Source organism: Coturnix japonica, chromosome 27 (assembly GCF_054131305.1).
Source record: "Coturnix japonica strain WE chromosome 27, WE-NBRP24, whole genome shotgun sequence".
Taxonomy (NCBI): domain Eukaryota; kingdom Metazoa; phylum Chordata; class Aves; order Galliformes; family Phasianidae; genus Coturnix; species Coturnix japonica.
Genome location: NC_140689.1, coordinates 416713 through 435906, shown reverse-complemented (window position 1 = coordinate 435906; position 19194 = coordinate 416713). Strand labels below are relative to the sequence as shown.

Below are 19194 nucleotides of genomic sequence, written 5' to 3'. Positions count from 1 at the left end.
TGCTGCTGTTCTTTAGCCCCAGGGGGGGGGATAAGCACCAACCTTTGGGGTCTGGGCATAATGGGGGGGGGTCATTTATGGGATGCTGCCAACAGAATTGAGGTTGAAATGGGTTTTATTCGGGTCTGTTTTTGATCTGCGGCCCCATAAGCAGAATTAGAGCCATAAGGAGCCACTAAGGAAGCTCAGCTTCGGCTTCACTCTATTCCGGCCCTGCAGATGGGGGGGGGTCGCCTTCAGGGGGGGGTTTGGCCTCGTTGCTGTCTCCATCCATTGCTGTGGGTGGGGGCTGCTCTCCAGGGGCGTCCTCAGTGCTCTTCATTGGCTCCGTGGTGCCAGATGGGGGGGTCCCACAGCTCTGCTGGGGCTGAGAGGGGGGAGATGGAGGCAGAGGTGGGGGGGGGGGGGGGGGGGGGGGAGATGGGGGGGCATATGGGGGGGTGGGGGGGTGAGGTGGGATATGGGGGGGTGGGGGGGATATGGGGGGGGATATGGGAGGGTGGGGAGGTGGGGGGGGATATGGGGGAGTGGGGGGGGAGATGGGGGGTGGGGAGGTGGGTGGTAGGATATGGGGGGTGGGGAGATGGGGGGAGGTGGTGGGGGGAGATGAGAAGGGGGGAAGGGGGGAGATGGGGGGATGGGGAGGTGGGGGGGGATATGGGGGGTGGGGGTTTTATGGGGGGGATATGGGGGGGTGGGGAGGTGGGGGGGAGAGATGAGGATGGGGGAGGTTGGGGGCGTGGGGAGATGGGGGGGATGGGGTGGTGGGGGGGAGATGGGGTGGTGGGGTGGGATATGGGGGGATGGGGAGATAGGGGGATATGGAGGGGTGGGGTGGTGGTGGGGGATATGGGGGGGTGGGGAGGTGGGGGGTGGAGATGAGATGGGGAGAGGTGGGGGGGATGGGGAGGTGGGGGGGATATGGGTGGGTGGGGAGGTGGGGGGTAGGATATGGGGGGGGTGCGGAGATGGGGGGAGGTGGGGGGGGTGGGGAGATGGGGGGATGGGGAGGTGGGGGGGGTATGGGGGGGATATGGGGAGCTGGGGAGATGGGGAGAGGTGGTGGGGGGGTGGGAGGTGGGGGGGGAGATGAGGATGGGGAACGTTGGGGGCGTGGGGAGATGGGGGGGATGGGGAGGTGGGGGGGATACGGGGGGTTATGGGGGGGTGGGGTGGGATATGGGGGGTGTGGGGAGATGGGGGGGGGTCTTGGGATCAGCTCTGTGTCCAACATGGCTCTAAGCACTGGGGGCTGTGAGCGCCCCCTGCTGGTGGGAGGATGGAAAGGGGGGGATTTGGGGACCCCCCCAATGGGAGGAGGGGGGGGGGGTGGGGAACACGGTGCCCGGTTCCGACCCATTGGGACCCACCTTCCCGGTGATGCGGACCCGGATCCCGTTACACGCCTCGGTCAGTGCCGAGGAGTTTCGGATCCAGTCGTGGAGCCGAGCGGCCGCGGCGGCGGAACGAGCCGTGAGGGATAAATGGGGCGGGGGGATCCGGGGCGGCATCTCCCATGTGCCGAGGAACGTGCCCCAGGGGGACAGCTGGGGGGGGGGGAATAGAGGGGGGGTCAGGGCTGGGATGGGGGTCAGGGTTGGGATGGGGTTTATGGGGGGAGTCAGTGCTGGGATGGGGGTTTATGGGGTTTATGGGGTTTATGGAGGGGTCAGTGTTGGGGTGGGGGTTTATGGGGGTGGGTCAGTGTTGGCGTGGGGGTTGGGAGGGTCAGTGTTGAGATGGGGGGTTTGGGGGGGGCTGCGTTTAATAGAGGGGGGGGTCAGTGCTGGGATGCGGTTTATGGGGTTTATGGGGGGGGTCAGTGTTGGGATGGGGGGTTGGGGGGGCTGCATTTAATAGAGGGGGGGGTCAGTGTTGGGATGGGGTTTATAGGGGGGTTTATGGGGGGGGTCAGTGTTGGGATGGGGTTTAAGGGGGGGGACAGGGTTGGGATTGGGGTTTATGGGGTTTATGGGGGGTCAGTGTTGGGATGGGGGTTGGATAGGGGGGGATCAGTGTTGGGATGGGGGTCAGTGTTGGGGTGGGGGTTTATGGGGCTTATAGGGGGGTCAGTGTTGGGATGGGGGGTTGGGGGGGCTGCGTTTAATAGAGGGGGTCAGTGTTGGGATGGGGTTTATGGGGGGGGGTCAGCATTGGGATGGGGGTCAGTGTTGGGATGGGGATTGGGCTGCGTTTAATAGAGGGGGGAGTCACTATTGGGATAGGGGTTTAGGGGGGAGTCATTGTTGGGATGGGGTTTATGAGGTTAATGGGGGGGGTCAGTGTTGGGATGGGGTTTATGGGGTTTATGGGGGGGTCAGTGTTGGGATGGGGTTTATAGGGGGATTTATAGGGGGGTCAGTGTTGGGATGGGGTTTATGGGGGGAGTCAGTATAGGGATGGGGGTCCTTGGGATGGGGTTTGGGGGGGAGTCAGTGTAGGGATAGGGTTTATGGGGTTTATGGGGGGTCAGTGTTGGGATGTGGAGTTTATGGGGGGGGTCGGTATTGGGATGGGGTTTATTGGGGGAGGGTCATTGTTGGGATGGGGGTTTATGGGGTTTATGGCGGGGGGGTTAGTGTTGGGATGGAGTCAGTGTTGGGATGGGGTTTAAGGGGGGGGACAGGGTTGGGATGGGGTTTATGGGGGGGTCAGTGTTGGGATGGGGGGTTGGGGGGGCTGCATTTAATAGAGGGGGGGGTCAGTGTTGGGATGTGGAGTTTATTGGGGGGGGGTCGGTATTGGGATGGGGTTTATGGGGTTTATGGGGGGGGTCAGGGTTGGGATGGGGGTTTATGGGGTTTATGGCAGGGGGGTTAGTGTTGGGATGGGGGTCAGTGTTGGGATAGGAGCGTGGGGGATCAGTGTTGGGGTGGGGTTTATGGGGGGGTTTATGGGGGGGTTATGGGGGGGTCTGCTCTCACCTGGGAGCGCGGCACTGAGGGCAGCAGGTGGCCGCGATCGTTGGCGATGGGCTGAGTGGAGCCGTCCCGTGGGGAGGGGCGCTGGGGGGGGGGGTATAGATGGGAGGGGGGGCACAGGGGGGAGTGGGGCAGGGATGGGGGGGACACGATGGGGTGGGGTGGGGTGGGGGTCTCGGGGGGGTCGGTCAAAGCGGCTGGGGGGGGCGGTGGGGGGTATGAATGAGGGCGGGGGGTGGGTATAGATGGGATGGGGGTGGGATGGGGGCTGTGGGGATGGGGGGGGACCCGATGGGGTGGGGTGGGGGTCATGAAGGGGGAGGGATGAGGGTGGGGGAAAAGAAGGGGGGGGTGTCGGCCATTGGTGTAGGTGGGGGTGACCCAACAGGGGTCGGGGATGGGGGGGGGGGGGTGTCAAAGTGGGTGGGGGGGTGGGGGTATAGATGGGATGGGGATGGGGTTATGGGGATGGGGGCACAGAGGGGGGGGATGGGGGCTGTGGGGATGGAGGGGGGGGAGATAGATGGGATGGGGGTGGGATGGGGGCTGTGGGGATGGGGGGGGGGGACCCGATGGGGTCGGGGTGGGGGTCGCGGGGGGGGGTTATGAAGGCGGATGGGGGGGGGAGGTGTCAAAGTGGGTGGGGGGGTGGTGGTATAGATGGGATGGGGATGGAGTGATGGGGATGGGGGCACAGAGGGGGGGGATGGGGTCTGGGGGGGGGGGGACCCGATGGGGTCGGGGGGGGTCGCGGGGGGGGTATGAAGGCGGATGGGGGGAGGGTCGGCCATTGGTGCAGGTGGGGGTGACCCATTGGGGTCGGGGATGGGGGGGGGGTATAGATGGGATGGAGGTGGGATGATGGGGATGGGGGCACAGAGGGGAGGGGATGGGGGCTGTGGGGATGGAGGGGGGGGAGATAGATGGGGATGGGGGTGGGATGGGGGCTGTGGGGATGGGGGGGGAAGGGGGATCGGATGGGGTGGGGGTCGCGGGGGGGGGTATGAAAGGGGAGGGATGGGGGTGGGGGAAGGGGGGGGGGCGTCCATTGGTGCAGGTGGGGATGAGCCGTTGGGGATTGTGAGGGGGGGGGGTGTCAAAGCGTCTCGGTGCTGGCGGTGGGTTTGGGGGGGGGTCCCGCTGTGTCCGTGTGTTTTTGGGGGGGGGCTGTGGGGGGGGCTGTGTGTCTCGGTACCTGCCGGCAGGGCCGGGCCACGCTCCAGTTGGGCAGGCGAGGGGCGGTGAAGGCGTCCTCGTACTGCGGGGGGGGGGGGGAGCGGTTCGGGGATCCACATGGACCCCCCCACCCCCCCCCCCGGTTCGGTACCAACGAGTCCCGGTTCTCCGGACCCGGTACCACCACCCCCCCCCCCAAACCCCCCCGGTTCCGGTCCGGTTCCCACCTGCCCCGCTCCGTATCGCCCCGCCATCACAGCGTCCAACGTATCATAGCAACGCCCCCCCCCACAACCCATCCCCCCCCCCAACGTAACGCCGCCCAGCGCCCCCTGGTGGTCAAAGGGGGAACTGCAGCCGCTCCGCTTAAAGGGGTCGGGGTTTGGGGTCGGGGTTTGGAGTCGTGATTCGGGGTCGGGGTTCGGGGTCGGGGTTTGGGGTCGAGATTTGGGGTCGGGGTTTGGGGTCGTGGTTCGGGGTCGATGTTGGGGGTCGATGTTGGGGGTCGGGGTTGGGGGTCGGAGTTTGGGGTTGGGGTTTGGGGTCATGGTTTGGGATCGTGGTTTGGGGTCGTTGGTTGGGGTCGTGGTTTGGGGTCGTGGTTTGGGGTCGGGGTTTGGGGTCGTGGTTTGGGGTCGGAGTTTGGGGTCGGGGTTTGGGGTCGGGGTTTGGGGTCGTGGTTCGGGGTCGGGGTTCGGGGTCGGGATTTGGGGTCGGGATTTGGGGTCGTGGTTTGGGGTCATGGTTTGAGGTCGGGGTTTGAGGTCGTGGTTTGGGGTCGTGGTTTGGGGTCGGAGTTTGGGGTCGGAGTTTGGGGTAGTGGTTTGGGGTCGTGGTTTGGGGTCGGGGTTCGGGGTCGGGGTTCGGGGTCGTGGTTTGGGGTCGTGTTTTGGGGTCGGTGATGGGATCGTGGTTTGGGGTCGGGGTTTGGGGTTGTAATATGGGGTCGTGGTTCGGGGTCGTGGTTTGGGGTCGTGGTTTGGGGTCGGTGATGGGGTCGGGGTTTAGGGTCGGGGTTTGGGATCATGGTTTGGGGTCGGTGATGGGGTCGTGTTTTGGGGTCGGGGTTTGGGGTCGGTGATGGGGTCGTGGTTTGGGGTTGGGGCTTAAGGATGGGGGTCAGCGCCCCATACAGACGGCTATGGGGGAGGCAGCGTGTTGCTTTAGGGTCAGGATCAGTTTGTGGGGGGGGTCATCCCATAGTAATTAATTCCACCCCCCATTTTCAGCCCGTTTTGGGATCCCTCAATGGGAAACCAGCTCTTGGTTTTGGGTTGAATTCCTTTATTTTCCGCTGCTTTTTTCCTTTTTATTTTGCCATTCCCGGTGCCGACAGCGACCCCAATGAGCACCAAATAACTGCAGCCGATCATTAATGGGGGGTGGGGGGGCACCGTGTTAATGGGGGGGGGTCAATAACATCAGAAAGCAATAAATAATGCTGGAAATACGCTACAAAACCGGCCAAAAAACAGCAAAAAGAAGTAAAATAACAATAAGAAGAAGAATTAACCCCCCCTTAAAGTGGTGAATCCGACGTCGTTGGGTTTGAAGTGAATTCTTGGCTTCAGGTTTGTATTGGTGAAACCCCCAATGTGTGGGGCTGGGACCCTCAATAGGGAGCCTGGTGTGGGGCTGGGGACCCCTATGTGGGGCTGGGGGACCCGATGTGGGGCTGGGACTCTCAATAGGGAGCCAGATGTGGGGCTAGGGTGTCCAATGTGGGGCTGGGAACCTCAATAGGGAGCCAGGTGTGGGGCTGGGGAGCCTGATACGGGGTTGAGACCCCCAATAGGGAGCCAAATGTGGGGCTGGGGACCCCTATGTGGGGCTGGGGGACCCGATGTGGGGCTGAGACCCCTCAGTAGAGAGCCAGATGTGGGGCTGGGGAGCTTGATGTGGGGCTGGGACCCCCAATAGGGAGCCAGGTTTGGGGCTGGGGTGTCCGATGTGGGGATGGGACCCTCAATAGGGAGCCAGAAATGGGGCTGGGGAGCCTGATGTGGGGCTGAGACCCCTCAATAGGGAGCCAAATGTGGGGCTGGGGACCCCGATGTGGGGCTGGGGAGCCTGATGTGGGGCTGGGACCCCTCAATAGGGAGCCAGATGTGGGGCTAGGGGGTCCGATGTGGGGATGGGACCCTCAATAGGGAACCAGGTGTGGGGCTGGGACCCCCAGTGGGGAGCCAAATGTGGGGCTGGGGACCCCTATGTGGGGCTGGGGGACCCGATGTGGGGCTGAGGAGCCTGATGTGGGGCTGGGACTCCTCAATAGGGAGCCTGGTGTAGGGCTGGGGGACCCGATGTGGGGCTGAGACCCCTCAATAGGGAGCCAGATGTGGGGGTGGGGAGCCTGATGTGGGGCTGGGACCCTCAATAGGGAGCCAGGTGTGGGGCTGGGGAGCCTGATGTGAGGTTGGGACCCTCAATAGGGAGCCAAATGTGGGGCTGGGGACCCCGATGTGGGGCTGGGGAGCCTGATGTGGGGATGGGACCCCCAGTAGGGAGCCAAATGTGGGGCTGGGGACCCCGATGTGGGGCTGGGGAGCCTGATGTGGGGCTGGGACCCTCAATAGGGAGCCAGGTGTGGGGCTGGGACCCCCAGTAGGGAGCCAGATGTGGGGCTGGGGAGCCTGATGTGGGGCTGGGACCCTCAATAGGGAGCCAAATGTGGGGCTGGGGACCCCTATGTGGGGCTGGGGGTCCCGCTGTGGGGCTGGGGGTCCGCTGTGGGGCTGGGACCCCCAGTAGGGAACCAGATGTGGGGCTAGGGGGTCCGATGTGGGGCTGGGACCCTCAATAGGGAACCAGGTGTGGGGCTGGGACCCCCAGTGGGGAGCCAAATGTGGGGCTGGGGACCCCTATGTGGGGCTGGGGGTCCGCTGTGGGGCTGGGACCCCTCAATAGAGAGCCAGGTGTGGGGCTGGGGACCCCTATGTGGGGATGGGACCCTCAATAGGGAACCAGGTGTGGGGCTGGGGAGCCTGATGTGGGGTTGGGACCCTCAATAGGGAGCCTGGTGTGGGGCTGGGGGGTCCGATATGGGGCTGGGGGTCCCGCTGTGGGGCTGGGACCCCCACTGTGGGCTGTGTGTGTATTTGGGGGGGGGTCACAGGGCAGGACACGCCACCTGGTGCCGGATGCCCTCGTTGCAGAGCAGCGCTGCCGCCCGCTCGTCGCCGTCCCCGTGCTGACACTGCATGTAACTGATGCCGTGGGGGGAGTAGGGGTGGGAGCAGACGTTGCAGGTCCGGGTCATGGTGCCCCCAGCGCTGCCCAGACACGGAACGGGCGGGGACAGACGTCAGAACAAGGGGGGACACGGGGACGTGGGGGGGCGCCATAGGGGCCATCGGAGACTGGTTGGACCCCTCGGTGGTGTATAGACCTCATACATCCCCATACATCCCTATACAAACCCATATATCCCCATACATCCCCATATATCCCTATACAAACCCATATATCCCCATACATCCCTATACATCCCTATACATCCCTATACACCCCCATACATCCCCATACATCCCCATACATCCCTATACAACCCCATATATCCCCATACATCCCTATACATCCCTATACAACCCCATATATCCCTATACAGCCCCATATATCCCTATACAACCCCATATATCCCTATACACTCCCATATATCCCCATACATCCCCATACATCCCTATACAACCCCATATATCCCTCATACATCCCCATATATCCCTATACAGCCCCATATATCCCCATACATCCCCATACATCCCTCATACATCCCCATACATCCCCATATATCCCCATACACCCCCATATATCCCTCATACATCCCCATACATCCCTATACACCCCCATATATCCCTCATACATCCCCATACATCCCTATACACCCCCATATATCCCATATATCCCCATACATCCCCATATATTCCTCATACATCCCCATATATCCCCATACATCCCCATACATCCCTATACAAACCCATATATCCCCATACATCCCCATACATCCCTATACAACCCCATACATCCCTATACACCCCCATACATCCCCATATACCCCCATACTCCCCCAATACATCCCCATACATCCCCTTACATCCCCCATATATCCCCATACAACCCTATATATCCCCCATACCACCCCATACATCCCCAATACATCCCTCATACACCCCTGTACATCCCCATACACCCCCATACACCCCCAATACATCCACATACACCCCCATATACCCCCAATACACCCCCATATCCACACCTCACATCCCCATCTCCCACTCACATCCCCACATACACCCCATACATCCCCACGTATCCCCAATACACCCCCATATACCTCCATACATCCCCAATACATCCACATACGCCCCCATACAGCCACAATACCCCCCCATATCCACACCCCACATCCCCATCTCCCACTCACATCCCCACATACACCCCCATATATCCCCTATACACCCCCATATACCTCCATACATCCCCATACACCCCCATATATCCCCAATACACCCCCATATACCCCCATACATCCCCAATACATCCACATACACCCCCATATACCCCAATACACCCCCATATCCACACCCCACATCCCCATCTCCCACTCACATCCCCACATACACCCCCATATATCCCCTATACACCCCCATATACCTCCATACATCCCCATACACCCCCATATATCCCCAATACACCCCCATATACCCCCATACATCCCCAATACATCCACATACACCCCCATATACCCCAATACACCCCCATATCCACACCCCACATCCCCATCTCCCACTCACATCCCCACATACACCCCATATATCCCCATACATCCCCATATACCTCCATACATCCCCATACATCCCCATATATCCCCAATACATCCCCATATACCTCCATACATCCCCATATACCCCCATACAGCCCCAGTACGCCCCATACACCCCCATATCCACACCCCACATCCCCATCTCCCGCTCATATCCCCACATACACCCCATACATCCCCATACATCCCCATATACTTCCATACACCCCCAAATACCCCCATACAGCCCCAATACATCCACATACACCCCCATATATCCCCAATACACCCCCATATACCCCCATATATCCTCATACACCCCCATAAAACCCCAATACATCCCCATACACCCCCATACATCCTCATACATCTCCATATACCTCCATACATCCCCATATATCCCCAATACATCCACATACACCCCCATATATCCCCAATACACCCCCATATACCCCCATACATCCCCAATACATCCACATACACCCCATATATCCCCTATACATCCCCATATCCCCCCATATCCCCCTGCTGCCCCTCACCTGCACTCGCTGCATGTCCTCTGACACTCCTTCCTGCGGTAGCGGCACATCAGCGCCCCGATGAGCAGCCCCAGGAGACTGAGCAGCAACAGGGAGCCCAGCACGGAGCCCACGATCACACCAGCCTGGCGACCACCCCCTATAGGGCACAAAGAGCCCGTCAGCATCAACACCCCCTATAGGGGAACCCCAAACCCCCCTGACCCCTTTGGTGACGCCATCTCCCTATAGGGGACCCCCCAGCCCCCCTGGTGGCCACGTCCTATAGGGCACAAAGAGCCCGTCAGCATCAACACCCCCTATAGGGGACCCACAACCCCCCCTGACCCCATTGGTGACACCACCTCCCTATGGGGGACCCCACAACCCCCCCTGATGGCCACCTCCTATAGGGACACAAACAGAGCCTGACATCATCACCTTCCTATAGGGGACCCCCCCTGATCCCCATTGGTGTCACCACCTCCCCCTATAGGGGACCCCCAACCCCCCCTGACCCCCTTTGGTGTCTCCCTATAGGGGACCCCTGACCCCGATTGGTGTCACCACCTCCCTATAGGGGACCCACAACACCCCTGATGGCCACCTCCTATAGGGCACAAAAAGCCCATCAGCATCAACACCCCCTATAGGGGACCCACAACCCCCCCTGACCCCATTGGTGACACCACCTCCCTATGGGGGACCCCACAACCCCCCCTGATGGCCACCTCCTATAGGGACACAAACAGAGCCTGACATCATCACCTTCCTATAGGGGACCCCCCCTGATCCCATTGGTGGTATCACCTCCCTATTGGGGAACCCCCTGACCCCATTGGTGTCACCACCTCCCCCTATAGGGGACCCCCAACCCCCCCAGACCCCCTTTGGTGTCACCAACTCCCTATAGGGGACCCTCCAACCCCCCCTGACCCCCTTTGGTGTCTCCCTATAGGGGACCCCTGACCCCCTTTGGTGTCACCACCTCCCTATGGGGACCCCCCAGCCCTCCATAACCCCATTGGTGACACCACCTCCCTATAGGGGACCCCTGACCCCCTTTGGTGTCTCCCTATGGGGACCCCCAGCCCCCCCAGCCCCCATTGGTGCCACTCACTCTGCGAGGGGCTGAGTGTGATCTGGCAGGTGGCGTATCCCACGCGGTTGCTGACGCGACACTGATAGACCCCGGCGTGGGCCTCCGACACGCTGCGGATCAGGAGGTCACCTGGAGCACGGCCTAGAGGGGGTGGAGGGGTCAGTGGGGGATATGGAGGGATATATGGGGTCATAAGATGGGGATATGGGGCATGGTATGTGGATATGGGGCATGATATGGAGATATGGGGTCATAATATGGGGGTATGGGGCATGGTATGGGGGTATGGGGTCATAATATGGGGATATGGGGTCATAAGATGGGGATATGGGGCATGGTATGGGGGTATGGGGGCATAATATGGGGATATGGGGTCATAATATGGGGATATGGGGGCATGATATGGGGCATGGGGACATGATATGGGGCATGGGGACATGATATGGGGATATGGGGCATGATATGGGGATATGGGGTCATAATATGGGGGTATAGGGGCATGATATGGGGATATGGGGTCATAATATGGGGACATGATATGGGGGTATGGGGTCATAATATGGGGGATATGGGGTCATAATATGGGGATGTGGGGTCATAATATGGGGGTATGGGGTCATAATATGGGGATATGGGGTCATAATATGGGGATATGGGTCATGATAAGGGGGTATGGGGGCATGATATGGGGATATGGGGTCATAATATGGGGATATGGGGGACATGATATGGGGATATGGGGGCATGATATGGGGATATGGGGGCATGATATGGGGATATGGGGTCATAATATGGGGATATGGGGTCATAATATGGGGATATGGGGACATGATATGGGGATATGGGGGCAGAGAGTGCAGGGATATGGGACATGGGATGTGGGGACAGGGGTGTGGGGATGTGGGGACATAAATAGGGTCATAATATGGGGGATATGGGGCATGATACAGGGGTATGGGGTCATAATATGGGGATATGTGGCATGATAAGGGGGTATGGGGTCATAATATGGGGATATGGGAGACATGATATAGGGATATGGGGGCATGATATGGGGATATGGGGGCATGATATGGGGATATGGGGGCGTGATATGGGGATATGGGGGCATAATATGGGGATATGGGGATATGGGGGCATAATATGGGGATATGGGGACATGATATGGGGATATGGGGTCATAAGATGGGGGTATGGGGTCATGATATGGGGATATGGGGGCTGAGAGTGTAGGGATATGGGACATGGGATGTGGGGATAGGGTTGTGGGGATGTAGGGACATATATGGGGTCATGGAGTGCAGAGACATAGGGATATGAGGACACGGGGTACAGGGACATGGGGATATGGGAATATAGAGTGGGGGGATATGGGGACACAGGGATATGGGTGTGGGGACGTGGGGACGTACATGGGGACATACATGGGGCGTGCAAGGACATGGGGACATGGGGACATGGATATGGGGACACAGGGGTATAGAGTGCAGGGATATGGGACATAGGACATGGGGACATGGGGACATACATGGGGACATAGGGACACACAGACATGGGGACACACAGACATGGGGACACCCAGATGGGGGCACTGCTGGGCACCCATGGACACGACAAGGGCTGAACATGGCTGCACATAGACACGAGCCCCACACCCCCCCCAACCCCTGTCCCCCCCATTGCCCACCTTGGATGGTCCCATGGGGCAGCCGTCCTCCTCCGTACCCATCTGCCAGCTTGGCCCATTGATAAGCCAGCGGTGCGGCCCCTCCTCGGCTGTAGCAGCGCAGCAGGACGCTGCCTCCCTGCACCTGATCCCCTTCGGTCCAGCACTGTGGGGTCGCCGGCTTCTCTGCGGGGCGAGGGGCAGCGTCACCACCAGCACCAGGGGAATGGGCACCACCGGGGACACCGACACCACCGGGGAGGCCGTCATCACAGGGGACGTGGGCATTAGCGGGGGCAGCGTCGTCACCTGTGGCACCAGCACCACCAGGGACATGGTCACCATATGGGGCACTATCACCATTAGGGACATGGGCACCATATGGGGCACTATCACCATTAGGGACATGGGCACCATATGGGGCACTATCACCATTAGGGACATGGGCACCATATGGGGCACCATCACCATTAGGGACATGGGCACCATATGGGGCACTATCACCATTAGGGACATGGTCACCATTGGGTCACCATCAACACTGGGGTCATGGTCACCATCATTAGGGACATGGTCACCACCACCATGTCACCAGTAGGGTCATGGTCACCAATGGGGTTGTGGTCACCATATGGGGCACCATCACCACCACTGGGGACACCATCACCATTAGGGACATGGCCACCACCACCATGTCACTAGTAGGGCCATGGTCACCAATGGGGCCACCATCATCATTGGGATTATGGCCACCATGAGGAACACTGTCACCACCACCATGAATATGGTTCCCACCATCACCACCAGGGACATTGTCACCACTGTGGACATTGACACCAGTAGGGTCATGGTTACCAATAGGGCCACCACCATCACCGGGGTTATGGACACCACCATTAGGGTCATGGTCACTACCACCATGTCACCAGTAGGGTCATGGTCACCAATGGGGTTGTGGTCACCATATGGGGCACCATCACCACCACTGGGGACACCATCACCATTAGGGACATGGTTACCACCACCATGTCACCAGTAGGATCATGGTCACCAATGGGGCCACCATCATCAATGGGGCCATGGTCACCAATGGGGCCACCATCACCACCAGGGTCATGGTCACCACCACCATGGACATGGTTACCACCATCACCACTAGGGACACTGACACCAGTAGGGTCATGGTGACCAATGGGGCCACCACCATCACCTATGGGGTTATGGCCACCACCATTAGGGACACTGACACCAGTAGGGTCGTGGTCACCATTGGGGACACCACCATCACCTATGGGGTTATGGCCACCACCATTAGGGACACTGACACCAGTAGGGCCATGGTCACCATTGGGGCCACCACCATCACCTATGGGGTTATGGCCACCACCACGGACAGCGCCCCATTGACCCACCACTCTCCCATTGTAGACATGGCCACCATCAACGCCACCGCCACCACTTGTGACACTACCACCACCACGAGGGGGACACACGGCCACCCTTAGGACCACCCTTAGGACCACCCTTATGTCCACCATGACCACCGTGGACATTGGCACTACCATGAAGGGACGTTGTCAGCACCACCACCAACCGGGATGGGGTTGTGTTCTCACCTTGCACGGTGACGATGACCTCGTGCACGGCCACGGTGTTCTTTTTGACCCGGCACTGGTAGGTCCCGGTGTCAGAGACCTGCAGGTCCGCCAGGCGGATGGAGGCGTCGTGCTGCCCGGGGTCGTTCTGCACAAAGGCCACACGGTCCTGCAGCCCCGAACCGCTGCCGTAGTTGACGTGGTGGTCGTGGTAGGAAAGGAACTGAATGGGGTGGAATGGGGGGTGAGGGTGGGCAGAGGGGGCTGACGGCTCCATTCCCTGCTCCTCGCATGGCACTGCTGCCCTCCTGCATCCCTACTGCTCCAGCCCTCCTCAGCCCTTTGTCCTACCCCATATCTGCTTCGCCATCTCTCCTTGGCCATCCTTCCTTATCCCATCCCATCCCATCCCATCCATCCATCCCATCCCATCCCATCCCATCCCATCCCATCCCATCCCATCCCATCCCATCCCATCCCATCCCATCCCATCCCATCCCATCCATCCCATCCCATCCTTCCTCATCCCTTTCTCCTGCCCCATATTTGCTCCTCCAGCTTTCCTTGGCCATCCTTCCTTATCCCATCCCACAGCACCATATCCCATCTCATCCATCCCATCCATCTCATCCATCCCATCCATCTCATCCATCTCATCCATCCCATCCCATCCCATCCCCATCCCATCCCATCCCATCCAACCCATCCCATCCCATCCCATCCCATCCCATCCCATCCCATCCCATCCCATCCCATCCCATCCCATCCCATCCCATCCCATCCCATCCCATCCCATCCCTTTCTCCTGTCCCATCCCTCCTCCATGCCCCTACATGGGTCCATGTCAGTGACCCCCCACCCAGTGCCCCCCACTCACCACGTTCTCGGGGCCGGTGCGCTCAGGTGTGATCTGGATCCACTCGATTCCCACACCCTGGGGACCGTTGTCCTCGGGTTCGAGGACGTAGGGACAGCCCAGCTTCACCGAGTCCCCCTTGGCCAAGTAAAGCACCTCCCGGCCTTTGCTGTTGATCCTCACGGCCAGGAGGAGAGCTGGGGGAGAGGGGCAGCACGTCAGCACCACAGCCTGTGCCCCACAGCAGCCTGACCCCATAACCCACCCTATCCCAACCTATAACCCAGAGTACCCTGACCCCATAACCCACCCTATCCCAACCTATAACCCAGAGTACCCTGACCCCATAACCCACCCTATCCCAACCCTATAACCCAGAGTACCCTGACCCCATAACCCACCCTATCCCAACCTATAACCCAGAGTACCCTGACCCCATAACCCACCCTATCCCAACCCTATAACCCGGAGTACCCTGACCCTATACCCCATCCCATCACAACCCTATAACTCATAGCACTCCAACCCTATAACCCATAATACTCTCACCCTATACCCCATTCCTACCCTATAACCCACAGTACTCTGACCCTATACCCCATCCCAACCCTATAACCCACAGCACTCCAACCCTATAACCCACAGTACCCTGACCCCATACCCCATCTCAACCCTATAACCCACAGCACTCCAACCCTATAACCCACAGTACTCAAACCCCATACCTACAACACACAGTACTCGTACCCTATACCACATCCCAACCCTATACCCCATCCCAACCCTACAACTCACAGCACTCCAACCCTACAACCCACAATACTCTGACCCTATACCCCATTCCAACCCTACAAGCCATCCCAACCCTATAACCCACAGTATTCTGACCCTATACCCCATCCCAACCCTACAACCCACAGTACTCTTACCTTATACCCCATCCCAACCCTATACCCCATCCCAACCCTACAACCCATGGCACTCCAACCCTACAACCCACAATACTCTGACCCTATACCCCATCCCAACATTATAACCCATAGTACTCAAACCCCATACCCCATCCCAACCCCATACCCCATCCCAACCCTATAACCCACAGTATTCTGACCTTATAACCCATCCCAACCCCATACCCCATCCCATCCCTACAACCTACAGCACTCCAACCCTACAACCCACAATACTCTGACCCTATACCCCATCCCAACCATATAACCCATAGTACTCCAACCCCATACCCCATCCCAACCCTGTACCCCATCCCAACCCTATAACCCATAGTACTCCAACCCCATACCTCATCCCAACCCCATACCCCATCCCAACCCTATAACCCACAGTATTCTGACCTCATACCCCATCCCAACCCCATACCCCATCCCAACCCTATAACCCACAGTATTCTGACCCTATAACCCATCCCAACCCCATACCCCATCCCAACCCTACAACACACAATATTCTGACCCTACAAACCCACAATACTCTGACCCTACACCCCACCCCAACCCCACACCCCACATCCCCCCACCCCACATCCCCCCATCACCCTCCCCTCTGTCTCTTGGACCCCCACCCACAGTTCCCCCATTGGGATGGAGCCCCCATTGGGATCAACCAACAACCCAACCCCATCCATCCTCGGTGCCATATGGGGGCACCTACCTGGCATGAGCCCCAGCAGCAGGAGCTGCCCGGCGCCGTGCCGTGCCATCGCGCTGATGGACGAGGAAGAGGAGGAAGAGGAGGAGGAGGAGGAGGAGGAGTGCAGGTGGATGAAGGCTCCCAGGAGACGAAGCACCACCCGGCACGCGCGGCCCTTTTACATGCTGGGTCCGGGTGCTCCTCCCTATGGGGTGGATGCCTTTGGGATGACTGAGTGGCTCCGAGCTGTGCGTGAGCGATGCCGCCCTGCTCCACTCCCTACCTGCTAATTAAGAGCTGCTGGGCCGTGTAGGGCTGCATCCCATTGGAGAGGGGCTGGGGGCTGGAATAGGGGCATAGGGGCCATGGGGTGCCCATTGGAGAGGGGCTGGAATATGGGTATGGGGGCAATGGGGTGCCCATTGGAGAGGGTAATATGGGTGTAGGGGCAATAGGGTGCCCATTGGAGAGGGGCTGTAATATGGGTATAGGGGCCATGGGGTGCCCATTGGAGAGGGGCAATGGGGCTGTAATATGGGTATGGGGGCAATGGGGTGCCCATCGGGGAGGGGCTGGAATATGGGTGTAGGGGCAATGGGGTGCCCATTGGAAAGGGGTTGTAATATGGGTGTAGGGGCAATGGGGTGCCCATTGGAGAGGGTAATATGGGTATAGGGGCCATGGGGTGCCCATTGGAGAGGGTAATATGGGTATAGGGGCAATGGGGTGCCCATTGGAAAGGGGTTGTAATATGGGTCTAGGGGCAATGGGGTGCCCATTGGAGAGGGGCTGGAATAGGAGTATAGGGGCAATGGGGTGCCCATTGGAGAGGGGCTGTAATATGGGTATGGGGGCAATGGGGTGCCCATTGGAGAGGGTAATATGGGTGTAGGGGCAATGAGGTGCCCATTGGAGAGGGGCTGTAATATGGGTATGGGGGCAATGGGGTGCTCTGTGGGGTCTGTTCCCAGCAGTGGGGGTGGGGATTTGGGGTTGAAGACCCCATTGGGGGCTCTCGCCCTATGATAAGCAGTGGACAGAGCAGTGGGTTCAGTGGGGGAAGATGCACTTGGGATCCAACTGAAGGGTCCTGGGGAGACGGTGGTGCTGCCCCACGCGGCCCCAAAAGGGTTTTGGTGTCAGAGAGGGACAAAGGCCCTTTGAGAGCTTAAAGGTGTGGTTGGACCATGGGCTTAATCCCCTATAGATCCCTCCTCCTGTCCTGCCCCCTTGGGATGGGGATGCTGTCAGTGCAATGGGACCACCGAGCCCACCTGGGTGACATGTGGGGACAGCAGTGGGTCTGGGGAGGTGGGGATGGAGGGGGGGGGACCCACAGAGCCCATGGATGGGATGGGGACAGGCAATATGGGGCCAGGGACACCACAGAGGGATGGGGACAGGGATACCATAGAGCTCAGTGTGGGGCCAGGGGCACCACAAAGGGATGGAAGGGTTGGGGGCAGGGATGCCATAGAGCTGACAAAGGCCATAAGGGGGGGCTGCCCGACCTTTAGGACCCCCCCCATCATCACCCCACACCCCACTGTGCCCATATGGCCGTGCCACACTCAGGGCAGCTCCGGTCACTCGATGCCCCGCGGCTCCATGGCTGTTTTCCATCCACTGCCCCATCCGGACGGGCAGCACCTCCCTGCCGGCCCCAAACGCTCCCCGGGGCCACGGCTGCTCTATTTACTGCCCCACACTGAGCTCATCGCTGTCCTTTAACCCTTAGTGGGAACAGGGGCACGTGTTGTTGGGGCAGCGTCTGTGATTTGGGGCCCCCGGGGTGGCACCGAGGGGACGATCCCAATGAGGTTTGGTAGCTCTGCATTCCTGGTACGGGATGGGTGGGGAGTCACCGGCCCCATAACACACAGTGGGGATGGGACCCATGGGATGGGGGTGATCATTGGGGACACACTGAGTGCCGGCCCCATAACACACAGTGGGGATGGGACCCATGGGATGGGGGTGATCACTGGGGACACACTGAGTGCCGGCCCCATAACAGAGCAGGGATGGGACCCATGGGATGGGGGTGATCATTGGGGACACACTGAGTGCCGGCCCCATAACACAGTGGGGATGGGACCCATGGGATGGGGGTGATCATTGGGGACACACTGAATGCCGGCCCCATAACACAGTGGGGATGGGACCCATGGGATGGGGGTGGACACACTGAGCACCCCATAGAACTTGGGGTGAGCCAAAAGCGGCCATACAGCCCTATGGTGTCCAGCCCCATTGGGGACACCCATAGGGCAAACAGGGATGCAGGAGGAGGTGGGATTCCCCCCCGTGCTGTTTCCCTGCCCCGGGCAGCCCGGCCTTTCCCTGCTCTCCTTATTTCGGAGCTGCTCGGGTCATTAATCATGGCCACTCCTATGGGATCCCTCTGAAGCCGCCGTTCCCCGTCCCGCTGTGGTTTTGGTGCGTGTTGAGTTCTGAGGTTTGCATCACTCTCTGGACGCTTTGCTTTGTCCCTTCATAAGGACGCAGCCACGGGGCTGGAGGTGACACGGCGCTGAGCCAGAGCTGCTCATAGGGAGGGGAGGCAGCAGGGCAGGGACGGCAGTGGGTTCGGCTGCAGTCGGGTCATGGGGACACAGCAGAACCCCCCAGTAATAGGGCAGGGGATGCTCCTGTCCCCAACAAGCAGCGAGATGGGCAGGGGGCTGTTCCTAACACTAAACACAACCCCCATCCGACCCTAACACAACCTTGACCCTAACCATAATGCCCAACCTAACCCTTACCCAGCCCTGACCCTAACCCCAACCCCAGTTCTAACCCTAACACTAACACAAGCTCCAACCCAACCCCAACCCCAACCCTAACCCTAACTTCAAACACAACCCTGACCCTAACCCCAACCCCAATTCCAACGCTAACTCTAACCTTAACCC

General features: G+C 59.6%; 2 protein-coding genes across 3 annotated transcripts; both read right to left on the bottom strand.

Annotated features, from left to right (window-relative positions):
• Positions 1–97: 97 nt before the first annotated feature.
• On the bottom strand, positions 98–4387 carry CFAP126 (cilia and flagella associated protein 126). The gene is made up of 5 exons (XM_085524656.1): positions 4325–4387; positions 4117–4179; positions 2925–3005; positions 1371–1547; positions 98–367 (listed from the first exon to the last, which is right to left on the bottom strand). The coding sequence occupies exons 1-5, from the start codon at positions 4349–4351 to the stop codon at positions 203–205; spliced, it is 513 nt and encodes a 170-aa protein (XP_085380782.1). The 5' UTR covers positions 4352–4387; the 3' UTR covers positions 98–202.
• A 981-nt stretch (positions 4388–5368) lies between these two features.
• VSIG8 (V-set and immunoglobulin domain containing 8) lies at positions 5369–16483 on the bottom strand. 2 transcript variants are annotated; one of them, XM_085524559.1, is made up of 7 exons: positions 16301–16483; positions 14654–14829; positions 13798–13999; positions 12203–12367; positions 10534–10656; positions 9435–9573; positions 5369–7369 (listed from the first exon to the last, which is right to left on the bottom strand). In XM_085524559.1, the coding sequence occupies exons 1-7, from the start codon at positions 16347–16349 to the stop codon at positions 7207–7209; spliced, it is 1017 nt and encodes a 338-aa protein (XP_085380685.1). In that variant the 5' UTR covers positions 16350–16483; the 3' UTR covers positions 5369–7206. The 2 variants fall into 2 exon arrangements, with proteins under 2 accessions (XP_085380685.1, XP_085380684.1); XM_085524558.1 differs by having other exon boundaries at positions 7101–7369; positions 12203–12490.
• Positions 16484–19194: the final 2711 nt, after the last annotated feature.

Coding starts and splice junctions, on each gene's coding strand:
- CFAP126 (XM_085524656.1), bottom strand. CDS start 4,351: ATGGCGGGGCGATACGGAGCGGGGCAG. Junction 4,180..4,324: donor GGCGATACGGAGCGGGGCAG/GTGGGAACCGGA, acceptor CCCCCCCCGCAG/TACGAGGACGCCTTCACCGC. Junction 1,548..2,924: donor CCTCAGTGCCGCGCTCCCAG/GTGAGAGCAGAC, acceptor CCCCCCCCCCAG/CTGTCCCCCTGGGGCACGTT.
- VSIG8 (XM_085524558.1), bottom strand. CDS start 16,349: ATGGCACGGCACGGCGCCGGGCAGCTCCTGCTGCTGGGGCTCATGCCA. Junction 14,000..14,653: donor GCACCGGCCCCGAGAACGTG/GTGAGTGGGGGG, acceptor CACCCCATTCAG/TTCCTTTCCTACCACGACCA. Junction 7,370..9,434: donor AGGACATGCAGCGAGTGCAG/GTGAGGGGCAGC, acceptor GTGTCTGGGCAG/CGCTGGGGGCACCATGACCC.